At 43.3% G+C, this 18247-nt stretch overlaps 1 protein-coding gene and 1 non-coding gene across 2 annotated transcripts; one reads left to right on the top strand and one right to left on the bottom strand.

Moving 5' to 3' along the window:
• Positions 1 to 54: 54 nt before the first annotated feature.
• PPT1 (palmitoyl-protein thioesterase 1) lies at positions 55 to 16360 on the bottom strand. The gene is made up of 9 exons (XM_061122287.1): positions 16203 to 16360; positions 11771 to 11880; positions 11426 to 11553; positions 10878 to 10948; positions 9285 to 9387; positions 6016 to 6106; positions 5091 to 5189; positions 3242 to 3313; positions 55 to 1496 (listed from the first exon to the last, which is right to left on the bottom strand). Exons 1-9 carry the CDS (start codon positions 16324 to 16326, stop codon positions 1374 to 1376), a joined length of 921 nt encoding a protein of 306 aa, XP_060978270.1. The 5' UTR covers positions 16327 to 16360; the 3' UTR covers positions 55 to 1373.
• LOC133041870 (small nucleolar RNA SNORA79) lies at positions 1680 to 1823 on the top strand. Its single transcript, XR_009689422.1, has one exon. It is a non-coding gene; the product is annotated as a small nucleolar RNA SNORA79 (small nucleolar RNA).
• Positions 16361 to 18247: the final 1887 nt, after the last annotated feature.

Here is an 18247-nt window from a genome sequence, read left to right as displayed (position 1 = left end):
GATATTTGCTAAACAGAGATGTAAGAACTTTGAAAAGAAAAATGACACCAAGGATAAGAAACTACTCTTTATTTTAGACGACTTCATAAAATTGTATTCACCTCTCCCCACTTCTTGCCTTTCATCCCCTTGTTTTAGTTGAAAAGTCTTGAAAGAGGTGAAGGAAAACCAGAAGGTAAACTTTGTAGCACTTAATAAAGTGCTTCCCTCAAACACAGCTAATCATTTCCACACACTGGCATTCTGCAGAACAGTCTTCCAAAAGTGGTGCTAGGATTTCATGGGGTAAGGGAGTTGGGGCTAAAATGTTGTCTTTAGCAGGAATTCTCAAAAGAGTCCTTAATATTCTAAGGTGGGTTTATCTCCAAGAGAAAAGGATTATGGAATGTTTCCTAAGCTTTCTTGAGCAGTCTTTTTTTTTTTTTTTTTTTCACAGAACACATCAGAAGCAGTTTGGAGTGTGCTGGTAATACACATTTTTGAGATGGAAGTTAGAAAGCCTGATCTCTTCACATTTTTTCCCCTCCCATTCTTTGCTAATGCGAGCAATAGAGTAACTCTGGAATCCAGACCACCAGTCATATTCAGAAGGGGCAGGTTTAAGCATGGAATGGAAAGAACCAGCTACCTCCTCCTTTTTTGTTTTAATTTTTACATTTTTCTTTAAACCTCTCTACCGTCTAAGCAATATGTATACTTCCTGCCTTACGCAATTGGGTGCTACTTCCCTCCTCTTGTGACACAGCAACTAATTCATCACTACCTAAGGAGACAGTGCTACCAAGGCAAGATCGTGGGCTGCCAGAATTCGTAAAATAATACCCAAGACACCACAGAAAGCAACATACTCAGAGGAGGGCAGCCTTAAAGAAATTACATGGATGCATTAGCCAAGCTATACTTTTCCGAGCACTGGTCAAATCACCAGAACAGTTAAGAAAGCATTTTATGTGAATACCTCAGGCCTGGGTCCTGGCCCCTTGGCTTGAGATGTGACTAGATTTTCCTGAGAAAGTCATTCATCTTAAGACTATCTCATTGGTTTAGTTTGTTCAGTCTCTTCCAGGCCTGGGCAAAGCTCTGCCACTGACCTGCAGCAAACTCCTGATTCCTAAAAAAGTCTGACCATATCAAAGGTTGTAAAACAGGCTCCATGGCTATTAGCTAATTAAACTGGCATTCAACACCATCTGCTGATAGGATGAGGCAATGGATAAGATTCGTATCTTGGATCTTTCCAAGTGGGGCATGTTCGATGATGACTAGAGAAAAGGATTAGTTGCTAGCTGGATCTGAGCTCAGGCTTGGGCATAGAGGGAACTGGTTTGAAAGTGGAAGGGGTTCCCTGAGCTCTGGTTCAGACTACAAGGGTTTCACTCAAGGAAGGGTATGATGTGGGCGTAAAACCATTCTTCAGACAGTTGAAGATGGTCACCTTCAAGAGCCAGGAACACCAGCTGTCCGGCCTTGTCCATTGCCTTTAGCCCCAGGCGGTCCTGCAGAGAGAAAGGCCATAATTAAGAAGCTTAATGGTTTCACAGTAAAATCATAAATAATGTTAACTTGAGATATTCTCAAAAATGCAGTATTTTCTCTTGAGTATTAAAATTTAGGTAAATAAAATGCCAACAAGGATACTTCCCTCCCATTTTTTCCCCTAAATATTAAAAACGTGTTTTTGATGGCTGTTCCTCTCATTGCTTGAAGCCTTAGGTGGGAGGATTTTAGTCCACCATATATCTAAGCTGACTTGTCTTCTCTTAGGACACCATGGGGATGGGTGGGTGGTTCATTAGTGTCTTCTGATTTTTACGGAGTCAATTGGGAAAAAAAAGTTATATGCCATTGAGGTTGTTCTATATACAGTTTTATACTCTGCTTTCTGGAAACTTTCCCAAACCTTCTGGAGGACCACCTACAAGTAGGCAAGACATGGACATAACTGCCTCAAAATGTCAAGTGGGACTGAGCCAAAAATGGGAGAACATTAGCAAGAGAACTTAGAACATAGCCAACTCTTAGATGACAAAATTCAGACACTTCCACATTCTGCAGCTGAACAAGTCATGACTCAGCTGCGGTGCTGAAGAACAAGTGTGGTTGGGAAGATGAGCAGTTAGGATGGTGCCAGAATGCTGCTACTGCTGTTCAGTTCAGTCGCTCAGTCGTGTCCGACTCTGCGACTCCATGGACTGCAGCACGCCAGGCCTCCCTGTCCATCACCAACTCCCGGAGTTTACCCAATCTCATGTCCATTCAGTCAGTGATGCCATCCAACCATCTCATCCTTTGTCCCCATCTCCTGCCCTCAATCTTTCCCAACATCAGGGTCTTTTCAAATGAGTCAGCTCTTCGCATCAGGTGGCCAAAGTATTGCAGTTTCAGCTTCAACATCAGTCCTTCCAGTGAATATTCAGGACTGATCTCCTTTAGGATGGACTGGTTGGATCTCCTTGCAGTCCAAGGGACTCTCATGAGTCTTCTCCAACACCACAGTTCAAAAGCATCAAACCACCAATTTGAGTTTCATGACAAGTTCTTAGTTGTAACTTGCAAAACTCTTAACAGACCCTAGCTTCCTTTTACCTCACCCGTGGCAGGGCACCAGAGGCATGAGAAAAGCCAAGAGAGAACAATTGGCCTCTGAAATTACTTGGGGTCTGAATAGAAGGCAAGTGGTTCAGATGCAGCATTTCTGCACTTTAGGGAGAGTATCTCCAAGATAAAAGTGCGAGAGTGTGGGAGACTCCAGAACTGGGAGTGGTGAAAAGCTGCTTGAGAAATAGGCCTACTCCTGAACAAAATTCACAGCTCTGTTCCCCCCAGTCTCCTGCAGGAGAAGCTTCCCCTGTCAGTGCCCGGTTTAAAAACAGGACTTCAGCATCTATTGACATTAGTGTTTTAAAGTAACAGCCCTCCATATTTTTGTCATGTGGGGGCTCTTTGGATTTGTGATGGACTGTGCCTCAGCAAAGGAAGCCAGTTCTAACCCTGTTACCAGAAGGAGTTAGAGATATGTCTCTTGCCCAGGCCTGAAAACATGACGAACAGGTCCTTCAACCTTCAGGATGGAGACTTCAGTAAACCAGTGCCTGATAAGCTGGTGCCACAATCAGCAGCCTAATGAGCCTTGCCCACAGTACCTGCTGTGCTGGAGTGTACAGGACCAGGTATGTCACCAAAGCACCCCGCAGCTCCCAGAATCGAGCTGACAAGGACTGCACCTCTCCTCCCCAGTTACCTGTGTGTATAGGGTGCTCTCCTGTAAGGGAATGGTCTCCTTGGCTTGGCCACTTCTGTAAAATCCAAACCACTACAGGAGAGGAGGAAGAAAGGCAGTCAGATCAGACACAAGGCGCACATTGCTGAACTATTTCAAGACTGGCTAGTAGCTAAGACTACTGACAACTCCCTGACGCTGCAGCAAGGAGGGACAACAAAGCATGTCTAAGTCATTTCTTCTTAAGGGTGGACCCTGAGGTATGAGTTAATCATTCCAAACAGCTTTCCGATTCCCTAGAATTGCTGCTTCCTACAGTTACTGAGCACCTACTCTGTGAAAATCCTTGTGCTGTATAAACATTCAAAGATGAATTTATGTATACAGTCCCTACTTTTAAGCAGCTCTGGTCCAATGCACAGACACAAATAATTGTTTAGTATGGAAGTCAGCAATCTTTTCCATAATAAACAAACACAAAATAATTTAGGCTCTAAGGGGCCACGTGGTTGCAACTACTAAATACTGCCATTGTAATGCAAAAGAAGCCACGAAACAATATTTTTTAAATGAATATGGCTACATTCTTTTTTTCCTCTGTCTTTCCCCACCAGCCCCCCAGCTGCATCCCAGCATGGCATGTAGGATCCCGACCAGGGATCAAACCCACATCCCCTACAGTGGAAGCTGAGTCTTAACCACTGAACTGCCAGGGAAGTCTCAATATGGCTGCAGTCTAATGAAACTATTTATAGATGCTGAAATTTGTAATTCATGTAATTTTCACATCATCAAAGTTTTTTTTTTACTTTTTTCTACCCTGTAAAAACAAAAACCCTTTTCCTTCGTGGGCCATACAAAAGCAGGTGCAGGGTGGATTCAGCCCACAGGCTGTGGTGTGCTAGTCCCTGGCGCTCTGACACAGAGTGACGAACACCAATATGATAGAGGCCGATGATTCTTAAGAGGGAGCAAATTCTGCCTAGAAGAGGGGTGGCTTTCTGGATGGAGGAAATAACATTTGAGCTGAACGTGAGCTTGTCAGGTGGAGAAGCCCAGGGAAGGGCATTTTAGAGACTAAATCATGAACAAAGGACCACAAAAGAGGAAACATGTGCCAGGAGCAGGGCATTTCAGGTGGCGCAATGTGACTTGGTCAGACAGGGGATGAAGTGATCAATGAAGTAAGATTAGGTTGGAAAGAAGTCAAAGCCAAGTCAAGGCTGAACGTGAGTGTGAGCCTCAGGGAGTTACAGATTTTGGACTGGTGCTGCTGAACCTTTTCTGGATCACAGATCTCTGAAAATCTGATAAAAAATTTCTAGACCCTTCCTCAGAGAATGCACCTTCAGCTTCCCCTTGAACAATGGGTGTGAACTGCTCGGGTATACTTATATGTGGATTTTTTTCAATACTGTGGATGCTGAGGGACAACTATAAGTTACATGTAGATTTTTGACTGTGCAAAGCATCAGCGTCCCTAACCCCTATGTTGTTCAAGGGTCAACTGTATATAAGTTTGCAAACAGTTTTGGGTGGTGGGGGGTTACAACCCTGAGTGTCCCATTTATAGACCTCAGAACCCCTGCTCTACACAAATGTGGGTGAAGGGACTGACAACTTTTCCCAGCAGGCAGCTGTGGGGTTTGTTTTTTGTTTTTTTTAGTTGATTTATTTATTTGGCTACATTGGGTCTTAGTTGTAGCATGTGGGATTTTAGTTCCTGACCAGGGACTGAACCTGCGTCCCCTGCATTGGGAGAACAGAGTTTTAATCACTGAACCACCAGGGGAAGTCCCCAGGCAGCTGTGTTTTAATGCCATTTTCTCTGCCCGTCTCCTGGCATGTTGTGGCCTAAGAAGTGTCTCACCTCAGAATCCACAGGGTCCACAATGGAATCATTGAGGAATTTCACCATCACAAACTTCTTGAGGGCCATCAGGTTTTTCTTGTAGGACTCGTTGACACCCTGGAGGGAAAGTCAATAGTAAGAACCTTGGGGACATTACCATCAGATTCTAGCCAGGGAATTAAAACCTTTCAGTGCTCTGGTCTCCCTGCCCCTGGGTTTCTTCTCCATGGTAATGGGCTGCTTTTCTCACTTCCTGCCCAGAATACACCAGGTACAGCCTTTTTCTCAGCATGCCATCTGATTGACAACACTCCCAGCAACCATGGCGTACAGATGGCCACCATGAATGGCCACCATGAATCTGTCACTGCACTCCACAGGTCTCCATCACATAGGTTAAAGGCTTCTAGCCAGAGAAAGCCAAGCCAAATAAGAAACTGCAAACTCTGAGTGGTTCTGCCATACTATTCTGTTCCCATCTCCCCCCCTCTTCAAATTCTGTTTTTGTTTATTTTAAACCTCCAGATAAGCCAATAAAAAGTGAGCCAGAATCTCCCAACCCATGTTCATCTCTGGGACACACTCAGTCCCCTGTGCAGTCTCGCTCCTTAAGTAAACCACTCTTCTGAAAAAATATGACCCCAAAGCGATCCACTAGAAAGGCTTCCTTCAGTAAGGCAGCAGTTGAAGTTCCTGTCAGCCAGCACCTATTGAGTTCACCTCGCTGCTTCAACACTAGGCAACAGGAAGAATCCACAGGAAGAAAACCAAATGAATTTCAGCCTCCCTAGAAGGAACTGAACCTCATAAGCACCACCTCCCACAACACAGAACTTCCGGTTTCCTGGGTTCTGCCTGGGATATTTTGGACAGTCACTGCTCATCTGTTTATAATGTCCCTAACAGGAAAGGGAATGCACAATAGCCTGGGTCGGGTGCTTACTCTCTCTTGATTAATATCTGCCAGGAAGATGCTGTGGTTGCGGTATATGTCCTCCCTGATGGGGTCGTGCCAGTATTCTGCCTGCACCAGGCTGTGGGAGAAAAGGAAATAAAGGTGACCAAGCACACTAGTCAGTGTGCCTGAAGCATGGCCCTGGGCACAGGCCACCAAGAGACTGTGAAGGGACAAAAGACCAGAGCCTTCTGTTCCTGCTGCCTGATCCCTTTTTTCTTAGCATCTCCGACGCTCCTTCCTTCTTGTCCTTGAGACCTAGCTTAAGTATCTTTTCTTCAAAGACCATTCTGGCCAAACTAGGCACCTCCTCCATCACTGTCCCTCACTGCATCTTGTTTCTTTCTGCCACAGCCTTAGCTGGTGCTAAGGGGATCTAGTTCCCTGATCAGGGATCGAACCCAGGCTCCCGTGCATTGAGAACTCAGAGTCTTAACCATTGGACCACCAGGGAAGTCTCCGGGTTATTCTGAACTTCCAGGATCTCTCTCTTACTCTCTAATAATTGGCTTTATTTGAATTCTTTTCTAGAGTCAGGGATGATCTCTTTATCTCTGAAGATAATAATATAGGCTTTTTTTTTTTTAAAGGTTTCCTTCAGCTTCTTGAATTGCCATCTGTTTCTTCCAAGTCCCTTTTTACTTTTTGTTGTTTTGATCTGTCTTCTGTTTTGGAAGCTTTCCTCAGATGTCTGACGGAGGGGTGGGGTGGCAGTCTTTGGCTCACTGTTCATATTTAAACAAGGGATAGCTCAGTTGGTAAAGAATCTGCCTGCAATGCAGGAGACCCTGGTTCAATTCCTGGGTGGGGAAGATCCGTTTGAGAAGGGATAGAATACCCACTGCAGATTTCTTGGGCTTCGCTTGTGGTTCAGCTGGTTAAGAATCCATCTGCAATGTGGGAGACCTAGGTTCAATCCCTGGGTTGGGAAGATCCCCTGAAGACAGGAAAGGCTACCCACTCCAGTATTCTGGCCTGGAGATTCCATGACTGTATTGTTCATGGGGTCACAAGAGTTGGACACAACTGAGCTGCTTTCACTTTCACTGAGCTGAATGGAAGTTCTTCACACAGTTCAGTTCAGTCGCTCAGTCGTGTCCGACTCTTTGTGACCCCATGAACCACAGCACACCAGGCCTCCCTGTCCATCACCAAGTCCCGGAGTCTACCCAAACCCATGTCCATTCAGTTGGTGATGCCATCCAACCATTTCATCCTCTTTTGTCCCCTTCTCCTGCCCTCAATCTTTCCCAGTATCAGGGTCTTTTCCAATGAGTCAGCTCTTCGCATCAGGCGGTCAAAGTATTGGAGTTTCAGCTTCAACATCAGTCCTTCCAATGAACACCCAGGACTGATCTCCTTTAGGATGGACTGGTTGGATCTCCTTGCAGTCCAAGGGACTCTCAAGAGTCTTCTCTAACACCACAGTTCAAAAGCATCAATTCTTCGGCACTCAGATTTCTTTATAGTCCAACTCTCACATCCATACATGACCACTGGAAAAACCATAGCCTTCACTAGACGGACCTTTGTTGGCAAAGTAATGTCTCTGCTTTTTAACACGCTGTCTAGGATGGTCACAACTTTCCTTCCAAGACTTAGGGCTTCCCTGGTGGCTCAGACGGTAAAGCATCTGCCTGTAGTGCAAGGAGACCCAGTTGGGAAGCTTCCCCTGGAGAAGGAAATGGCAACCCACTCCAGTACTCTTGCCTGGAAAATTCCACAGACTGAGGAGCCTGGTAGGCTATAGTCCATGGGATCGCAAAGAGTCGGACACGACCGAGTGACTTTGCTTTCCTTCCAAGGAGTAAGAGTCTTTTAATTTAGACACAGCTTATCTACTGGTGGTTTCACTACGTGGTAGTCAGGAGTCCTGCTTTGTGGAGGATTGCAAAACATCAACCTGCAGATCTTCTCTCTGGGACCAATCAGTTTTTTCAGGGAGGGATTCATCATACTGCCAAGGAGGTAATAACCTGGCTGCTATCAATCTGGGAATCAAACAGGAGGAAGTGGGTTTTCAATAAGGTGTCTTATCACCATCCTGTGCTTATCATCCCAAAGTCTGGTACTTCTTGAGTTAAACTGCTCCAGAAAATAAATTTGGCTTCTCTTGTCAGGACTGGAGACGAGCAGTCACTTGGACGTACATTTAAGGGATTTGGGGAGTCTGATCATTGTTTCTACAGATTTTCAATGAAGAGTCTCATGCACTTACTCTACCAAAGTATCTTAGATGTCAAATTCCTGAGGCCTTTTGAGATTATAAAAAGTAAACTGGTCCCTTCTTGTCAGTGCTTCCTTCAACAGACATAAAGGTTTCAGAATTTTCTGCTCTGCTAAAACAATTATCACTCATTCATCTGCTTTCTTTCAAAAAACATGCTGACATCTTTTTTATTATCTCTTCTCTCCTCTCCTGTTCTCTTTGCCCTTGTGAGTTTATCACAGTTTATTCTTTTGCTTTGTTGTTGTTTAGTTGCTAAGTCATGTCTGATTCTTTTGTGACCCCATGGACTATAGCCTGCCAGGCTCCTCTGTCCATGGGATTCTCCAGGCAAGAATACTGGAGTGGGTTGCCATGCCCTCCTCTAGGGGATTTCCAGGGATCAAACCCAGTCTCTTATGTCTCCTGCATTGGCAGGCAGGCTCTTTACCACTAGCGCCACCTGGGAAGCCCTATAACCATACTAGTTGATCCCAAATCTCAGCTATCACCCAGAATATTCCAGACCTACTAAATCCAAATTTCCAGGGATGAGGCCCTGGAATTCATTTTTAATGAATTTCCCAGGGGGTCTGACATATAATTTAGGTTTGGGAACAACTGAAGGACAACATACTCCAAAAGTAATTCTGAATATTTTTAAATACCCAAACATATGTAGTTGAGGACACTGATGTTAAGAGGTTAACCCTTTGCTGCTGACAATATAAAGAATCTGTCCTTCAAATATTAACAGTAGTTTCTTAGCCTGAGTAATTTCTATAGGCTTTTTTATTTTTTAAAGATGAAAATGTATTGTTGTAATTACATTCTTCTTATATAGAAAAATGTCCTCCCTTTCTTTAAATTACTATTAGAGCAGTTTTAGATTTACAATAAAATGAAGCAGATAGTATAAACATATTTACAATTATTTGAATATCATTTGAATATCATTAGCAACTACTCCTAGAATCACGGTTAGCATGAAAGTCTGCATGATATTATCATGCAGTGACAGTTCTGCATCCCTTTCAGCAACCATACCTACCGCTCCTGTATCGCTTTGTTGTAAGCCCCAGCATTCAGTGTTTTTCTGATGAAGTCACAGATGTGTGAGCTTTCTCCTGGGCACCGAGGGAGTCCAAAAACACCTACAGCAGTAGAAGACAAATACCCATGCCTTCAATAATCATGTCCTGAATACCGACTATGTGCGGGGCATTGAAAGAAACAAAAACCAGATATAGACACTGATTTCACTCACTCATTTCTTAAGGAAATAACGCGTTTGGAGTTAATACTTTAACCAGCTTCCTCCTGGTGTTCCCTCCCTCTGCTGCCTCAGGCCCTTTGCACCTGCTCCCCCCTGGAGGATGCACTTCTCTTGCTGCTTCAATGGGGGGCCTCATTCTCATCTCTTGGGTCTTAGCTTAGAGAAGTCATACCTGAGAACCCTAACTCAAGCAGTGCTCAACCCCTGTTCCTCCCCCCACCCAGTTATACCTGCGTCCTCATCAATTACATTTTGGGGGGTACCAGACATACCAATTCTAAGCATATATTGGCAATAATTCATTTAATCCTTACAACCACCCTGCAGAGTAGAAATCATTATTTACACCATATTACAGATAGGAAACTTTTAAATAGAGAGGTTAGATACTTTGTCCGAGGTTAGACAGTAAGTGATGGAGCCAAGATATGATGGTTCCAGTGCCCACTCCTTTCACAAATATAACCACTATTCTTCCATTATCGTATTTTTACTTTATCATAGTTACTACTATCTGTATTTATTTTGTTTGCTTACTTGTTTTGTGTCTAGTCTCCCCCTACTAGGATGGAAGTTTCATGAAGACAGAAACCTTATCTGTCTTGTTTTGAGGTTTTCAATAAATATTTGTGGAATCAATGAATGAATGATAAAGCTGTTTCCACCAATTTGCATCTGAATAAAACATACTTTTAAAAAGTATTTTCCTACCTATTATTTTATTTCATCCTCTGAAAAATTCCCGTACAATGGGCAGCGTCTTATTTTAGCTTCTCTCTGTGAAAGGGACCCTATGATACCAAATTACTTGCCCAATTAACATTTAATTGATGAATCCAATTTCCTGATTATAAGGGGAATCCTGCTCCTACACTCTACGAGCTTAACAGCTAAATCCATCAGAAGAGAAATAAAGTTCTACCCCAAGACACATCTGCCCCAAATGTTTATTCATTCTGTCACAATAGCAAACCTGTTGGTTTTTTTTTTTTTTTTGAAAGATTTAATCTCTGCTGTTAATTTTACAGACAAAAAAACCCTAGACATTATTCATTGCCTAAGTCCCAATTCAATAGGACACCACTCATGTCAGAAAACAGGAAAGGTTGTTGGACTTTCCAAATTCCTCAACCACTGCCTGCCACATGGCTGCAACCATCTCAACTGCAGGAAATCATGTCAATTATATTAGAGAAAAGTAGGTGGTAATGTAATGGCTCCTCTGTGTTCCAGGTCTCTGGAATCCTATTTTGTCATCACTGCTGGCTAGTTTTTTATAACTTAGAAAAACAGGATTTGGGGGAGGATGGCTGACTTCTTGTACAAACAGAGATGCTAGAAAATTTTAGGTAAAGAGGACAAAGTTACCTTGATGTTGTCCCCCAATTGAGATGAGATTGACCATGGGAGGTGATGGGCATCTCTGAGCCACTGCCCGCCTGGAGGAAAAAAAAAGGATTATCAGTTTACACTGGCAGATGGAAATAGATCATCAATAATCAACTTACCAGGGGAGTCTGGGGGAGAATGGGTACATATATATGTATGGCTGAGTCCCTTCTTCACTGTTCACCTGAAACTCACAATATTATCTGCTAATCAACTATACCTCAATACAAAATTAAAAGTTTAAAAAAAAAAACTTCCCAGATTAAGTTAATCTGTGGTTCCCCAAAGCCAAAGTTTCAGGATTTATTTTCCTCTGATACAGCCAAACACAAATCTTTATTCCTTCATAGAAAATAAATTAAGCTCCACAGAGCTTCTTCCAAGGGGCTATTTTAGAAGAGTTTCCCATCCAAGGTAGGTGAAGATTCCAAAAACACTAAAAAGATATATCTATCTGAATCAAAGGCAACAGTCAGTTTCAAGTGATACAATATATAAGTGGTATGATATAACAGAAAGGGACTTACAGAAATTGGCCTCCCTGGGAGAATCCCATAGCATTGTAGCCTTGCTGCAATTTAGGATCCTTAGCAAGAATCTGACATACTGTTGTTACTTGGGAATTGACATTCAAAAAGAAGCTGTTCTCCACATCCTAAAAGAGAAGCCACAGAGAAATCGAAGGATGGGGCTGAACACAAGCACTGGCACCTTCTCTAAGGGGCAAACTTGTTTAGGTTGGTACCCTCATAAGCCACTCAAGTATCATTGTATGGTCTTCTACTAAAAATGCAAGGTAAAGCATTTTAATAGTACATTCTACAAAATCAGTCAGCAAACCTTCAAAGGAACAGAACTGTGAAGCACCTCACCTCTACGAGAGTCTTCCCAATCTCTAAAGATAAGACGTGAATTCCAGGTATTTTCTTCTCAACCATTTTTTTAATAGCACCCATACTTAAGGGATTACAACAGCTGTCTCCTAGACAACAAAGATAACCATGGAAACTTATGAGTAAAAACAACATTATTTAACTTTTAAAAACTTTGTACTTCAAAGGCATTAATGAAACTATGCAAAGACAACACACAGAAGAAAATATTTGCAAGACATACTTAATAAGAGCTTAATATCTGGAATATACAAAGAACTCAAGTCAATAAGAAGATAATCTAATTAAAATGGGAAAAGGACTTGAACAGACATCTCTTCAAAGAAGATATACAAATGGCCAACAAGCACACAAAATTATGTTCAACATTACTGGGCATTAAGGAAATGCAAATCAAAATCACAATGAGGTACCAATGCAAACCTACTAAGATGCCTTTAAAGCCTTCAATTTTTTAAAAAATTAACTATTTAAAAATGGAAAATAACAGACTTACCTGGTGGTCCAGCAGTTAAGAATCCACCTGTCAATGCAGGGGACGTGGTCCTAGAAGATTCCACATGCCACAGGGCAACTAAGCCTGGGTGCCACAACCACTGAGCCCACTCGCCCTAGAGCCCGTGCACCACAACAAGAGAAGCCACCTCAACGAGAAGCCCATGCACTGCAACTAGAGAAAGCCCTCACACAGCAACGAAGACCCAGTGCAGCCAAAAATAAAAAATAAATTAAAAATTTTTTAAATAGAAAATAACAAGTGTTGGCAAAGATAGGGAGAAATAGGAATCCTTTACACTGCTGGTGGAAATGTAATATGGTGCAGCCACTGTGAAAACAATTTGATGGTTCCTCAAAAAGTTAAATACACAATGACCAGTTGACCCATTACTTTCAATTCTAAATACATAACCAAGAAAAGTGAAAACATATGTCCCTACGGAGACTTGTACAAGAATATTTGAAGCAGCATTATCTGTAATAGCTAAAAGGTTGAAAACACTCAAAAGTCCATCAATGGATGACTGGATAAACAAATTATGGTAAATAGATCTAGGAAAATATTATTCCGCCATAAAAAGGAACAAAGTATTGAAACATGCTACAACATGGATGAACCTCAAAAATGTTATTTTAAGTGAAATAAGCCAGAAATGAAAGATTACATACTGTATAGTTCCTTTTATATGACACATCCAGAATAGGCAAATCCATTGAAACAGAAAGCAGACTGAACATTTCCTGGGGTGATGGGAAGATGGGGTGAAGAGTGATTTCTTAAAATGGGGTACACATATTTTCTGCGGTGATGAAAAAGTTTTGAAACTAGAGAGAAGTGGTGGTTGCACAACATGAATACACTAGATGCCACTGAACTGTATACTTTAACATGGTTAAGTGTATGTTACATGAATTTCACCTCAACAACAACAAAAAGAACAACACTTTTTGCTCAGCTCATGTTGTTAATAAGTAGTAACTTCAAAAGCCCAATATGGTATCATGGGGACCCCAAATTCACAATTGAAAAAAAGCAGAGGTGCATGTTCTCTTATCATCTAGAACATCTGTGGTACACAGGCCCCAAAGCACCTTGAAATCTTACCTCTCTTTAGGGCCAGGACTAGAGCAAGACAAGTGAAGAAAGCTCATCTAGATGCTGACATTGAACTTTTTTTTCTTCCTGTTTCAAGGAACCAAGAACTAAAATAGGAAGCAAAGTGACTGACTGCTGAGTAGGATAAGTGGGCTACGATCATTTTCCATTTTGAACTTAATCATTCCATTTTCAACCACAGAGTTAAACTTAAAAACTTGTTTTTAAAGAAGGGAAAGAGCTCGAGCATGTTCTATTTCTTGCACTGAACTATAATCATGCGTTGCTTAGGTGGCTTCCAAATAGACTGACTGTACTCTGGGCGGACACAGAGCTCTCATGTCCGCTTTTAACTCCACTGCAGGAGCCCAAGGCCCTGGCACAGACCCTTGAAAGAACCATCTCTACCTACTGACTCTAATTCCTCTCTGAACATTTTTCTTTCACCTATTCCAATAAGGTTCGCACTCTCACCACTCCCCTAAAAGTGGTTTAATCAAGGTCATTAGTGATCTTCCCACTGCAAAATCCAATAACCAATTCTTAGCCCTCATCTTAGTTGACCTAGCACCAACATTTCACAGTTCGCTATCCCATCCTCTTGAAACATTTTCACGTAGTTTCCAGGACATTGCACTCTCCTGACTCCACCTTCTCCCTAGCTGTTGTCTCTGTCTCCTTTGCTAATTCCTCTCCAGCCCCTAGGGGGCTTCCCTGGCAGCTTAAGGGTAAAGAATCTGTGACACTGGGTTTGATCCCTGGGTTGGGAAGATCCCCTGGAGAAGGAAATGCCAACCCACTCCAGTATTCTTGCCTGGAGAATCCCATGGACAGAGGAGCACGGCGGGCTACAGTCCACAGGCTCAAAAGAGTCAGACATGACTGAAGCGGCTTAGCACACATGAATTCCATCTCTTCATTCTCCAGATGCTGGGAATGCCTCAGAGCTTGGTCTTTAGACCTCTTTCCTCTTCTGAATATCGTCACTCCCTAGGTGATCTTGTCCAGTCTCACAGCTTTAAATACTAGCCATAGGCCAAAGATTCCCAACTTAATAGTCCAGCCTGTATCTGTCTCAAGACTCCACACTCCAAATGCCTCTACATCTCCTGAATATGTAACAAACATCTCAAATTTAGTAAGTCCCAAAGCACATTCTTGATTTTCACCCTAAATTTGTTCACCCTACAGGCTCCTCCATTTTGGTAAAATGACAACCTCATCCTTCTCGTTGTCCAGGCCAAAAACCATGGACTCATCCTTGACTCCTTTCTCATCCCATATACAATCTGTTAGCAAATCCTACTGGTTCTATCTTCAAACTGTATCCAAATGTTGACTACTTCTCAACATCTCCCCTTTTACTATACTTTTTCAAGTCACCATCACCTCGTTTCAGTTCAGTTCAGTCGCTCAGTCATGTCAGACTCTTTGCGACCCCATGGACTACAGCAGGCCAGGCCTCCTTGTCCATCACCAACTCCTGGAGTTTACTCAAACTCATGTCCATTGAGTTGGTGATGCCATCCAACCATCTCATCCTCTGTCGTCCCCTTCTCCTCCCACCTTCAATCTTTCCCAACATCTTGTTTAGATTATTGCAAAAGCTTTCTAACTTTTTTCCCCGCAAAGGTCCATGACCTCCTACAATCTAGTCTCAATATAGCAACTTGTGGTTGTTCAGTCACTCAGTTGTGTCCAACTCTTTTTGACCCCATGGACTGCAGCATGCCAGGCTTCCCTATCCTTCACCACCTCCTGGAGCTTGTTCAAACTCAGCTCCATTGAGTTGGTGATGCCATCCAACCATCTCACCCTGTCGTCTCCTTCTCCTCCTGCCTTCAGTCTTTCCCGGCATCAGGGAATATAGGAACTAGAGTGCTTTTAAAATGCAAATCAGATCATGTCACTCATCTGCTAAAAACTCACAACAGTGTCCCATCTCTTCTAGCCGAAGTTCCTGCAGTAGCCTTAGTAGCCCCAACAACATATGCAGGCCATCCTCTTACCCCTATTTTCTTCTGACTCACTACCTTTCAGCTACACTGACCTGAGTGTCTCTCCTTGAACACACTAGACATACTAGATATACTTCTGCCTCATGGCTTTGCATTTGCGGATCTTTCCACCGTATACTCACATGGCATCTTCTCTCATGGACTTCAGGCCTTTGCTCAAATAATCACTTTTTCAGTAAATCCTGACTTTGCTCTATGAAACTGCAAGCCCCCACTTACACTCTCTATCCTCCCCCTCCCCTGCTTTATTTTTCTCCATTGCACGAATCACCATTTGACATATGTTTTATTTATTTATCGTTTGTCTCTTCCACTGGGAAGTTCTAAAAGAGCAAAGAATTTAGTCTGTTTAGTTTATTGTATCCTCCGGATCCAGTAGGTAGTCAATAGCTACGCGTCAAAAGTATAAACGAATTACAGGTGCCTAAGAAATCTCTGTTCAATGCATGAATGAACAAAAGGATGGAGATGCCGCGGTCATGCAGGCACAACCCTGCCTTCCAGAGCGCGAGTCGGATGCTGCACCCTGACGCCACTGCCGTGAGATTAAACCAGCACCGCGTAAAACCCTACCGCAGTGCACAGCCCTCTGTGAGCGCTCACGAAAAGACAGCTCCTTCCTTATCTCCCTTTCCAATGCAGGGTAACCCGCAAATCCTAAAACGTGGAGCCAGTCCGGTGCTGTGTGACCACGGTCCTCGCCCTCCACACTTGCACTTTGCAGACGCGAACCCAGGCTTGGAGAGGGAAAGGGTCGCCAAACCCTTTTGACTGTCTTCTCACTCCCTCCTTCACTCACCCATCCCATGCCAGATCACCAGCGGCAGGGGAGCCGGCGGGTCGAGATGCCCCAGCGCCAGGGAAGTGCAGGAACCCAGCAGGAAAGCGAGAGCCAAGAGCCACAAGCCGCTGGACGACGCCATCTTGACTCTATCACGTGACCGCGCTCCCCTGGCCCCGGCCTCTGTGCCGGCGCCGGCGCGGGCGGGTCGCATCCGCCACACCTCCGCCTGGGTGGCCCCGGGCCGGCGAGCGTCTCTCCTGGCTCGCTGCCCCAGTAGACTGCTCGCCACCAGAAGTCAAGCGCATGCCAACATATACTCAGTGCTTCCTGTCCATCAAGCACTATTCTAAGCGCTTTACATCTGGTAACTGCTTCACTCCCCATCACGCCCGAATACACTTCTCCCCATTTTATGGGTCAGGGCATGTGAAGCACCGAGAAGGTGGGTTAGCAACCAAGGTCACAGAGATGGTACGTTGGTGGATCCAAAGGCATTGCTCTTACCCTTGCATCGCCCTGCTTTGGAAGAAAAGTACTTTGTGGAAGAGAAGGAAGAAGGGAAGGAGGAAGGAAAAAGAGCTGACTCAGCTCTTTATCAGAAATTGAAGGAGAGTTATAATTTTCAGGGCTAATTATGGCAGTGTAGTATTCGCTGTCGTGAAGGAAAGAGAATTTCAAGAGGCAAAGATAAAATGCCAGAGAAGGACTGGTATAAGCTAAGACAGAGAGGGAAGGTACATGTTTTCTAGAAGTATCACAACTTCCAGACTGACAAAAGCATCTGATGGATGTAATAAGCATGGTGGGAAAAGCCACTGCCACTTTCTGGTATAATCTCAAAGCTGAATTATGGTAGGAACCTCTCATCCACCATTTCCCGCTTTTCATTTGTGTCCATATTCATAATCTGAATCCTTGCCTGCAAAAGAAAAAAATAGTTTTTTTCAGCAAAACATTGAAATTGTTTAAATAGAGTTTAAGTGAATTAAAGTGTATCCATCATATAATAGAAAATTGTGAAGTGGATTTATAAAGGATAGGTAAATTTGTATATGTGGTGGTGGTTGTTTAGTCTCTTAAGTCACATCTGACTTTTGCGACCCTATGGACTGCAGCCTGCCTGCCTCCTCTGTCCATGGAGTTCTCCAGGCAGGAATAGGAGAGTGGGTTGCCATGCCCTCCTCTAGCGGATCTTCCCCACCCAGTGATCGAACCTACCTCTCTTGCATTGGCCGGAGGGTTCTTTAGAACTAGCACCACCTGGGAAGCCCAAAGTTGTGTATAGTGACATGGGAAAATGTTTTTGATCTATTTTAAAGGAAAAACTACAAACTGTATTTTTACAGGAAATATATATGTTCTTTTGAGGGGCAACTACTGAGTCCCATGCTCTGCAACCAAAGAAGCCGTGGCAACACTCAGGGCAACTAGAGAAAGCCGCAAGCAGCAACAAAGACCCAGTGCAGTCAAAAATAAATAAATAATACTTTTTTTTTTTTTTAATATGTATATATATTGTGATGGAGAAGGCAATGGCAACCCACTCCAGTACTCTTGCCTGGAAAATCCTATGGATATACCACTCTATATTTACTGAGACTTATTGGGTTGTCCACATGAAATTGGTGAATTTTATGATATGTAAAACCTACCTTACTACAGCTGTTATTTAAACATCTGTATATTCACATATTTCTACTGATTTTGACTAAAAGGCTGAAGCATTGACAAAAAGAAAGAAAATAAATATATAAAAAGATCAGGAAGCTGTTAAAAGTGACATTTGGGGGACTGTGTAATTATGTCAACTGAAAAAAAGTGCACAACATAAGAGCAGTGATGTAAGTTTACTGGGGGCAAAGTGAGGACTATGGCCCAGAGACAGCCTCTCAGAGAGTTCTGAGGATCTGCTCCAAAGAGGTTAAGGGGGGGATGTCAGTGTATACTGTGATTTCGGTGAAGCAAGAGACGTGAAGTCAAGCACCTATTTTGGCAGGAGGGTTGCTGCTGTTCACTATAAGGTAGCTGCTAGTCAGGAGGAGCAGATGCTCCTGTTAACG

This window comes from Dama dama, chromosome 20 (assembly GCF_033118175.1).
Source record: "Dama dama isolate Ldn47 chromosome 20, ASM3311817v1, whole genome shotgun sequence".
Lineage (NCBI taxonomy): Eukaryota > Metazoa > Chordata > Mammalia > Artiodactyla > Cervidae > Dama > Dama dama.
The sequence above is the reverse complement of the archived record's forward strand: the minus strand, read 5'-3'. Positions and strand labels throughout refer to the sequence as shown.

Excerpts from the sequence above, each read along its gene's own strand:
- PPT1 (XM_061122287.1), bottom strand. The coding sequence starts at position 16,326 with ATGGCGTCGTCCAGCGGCTTGTGGCTCTTGGCTCTCGCTTTCCTGCTG. Across the intron at positions 10,949-11,425 it reads TCCCAGGGAGGCCAATTTCT|GCGGGCAGTGGCTCAGAGAT; the intron begins GTAAGTCCCTTT and ends TTTTTCCTCCAG. Across the intron at positions 5,190-6,015 it reads CAGATATTAATCAAGAGAGA|GGTGTCAACGAGTCCTACAA; the intron begins GTAAGCACCCGA and ends CTTTCCCTCCAG.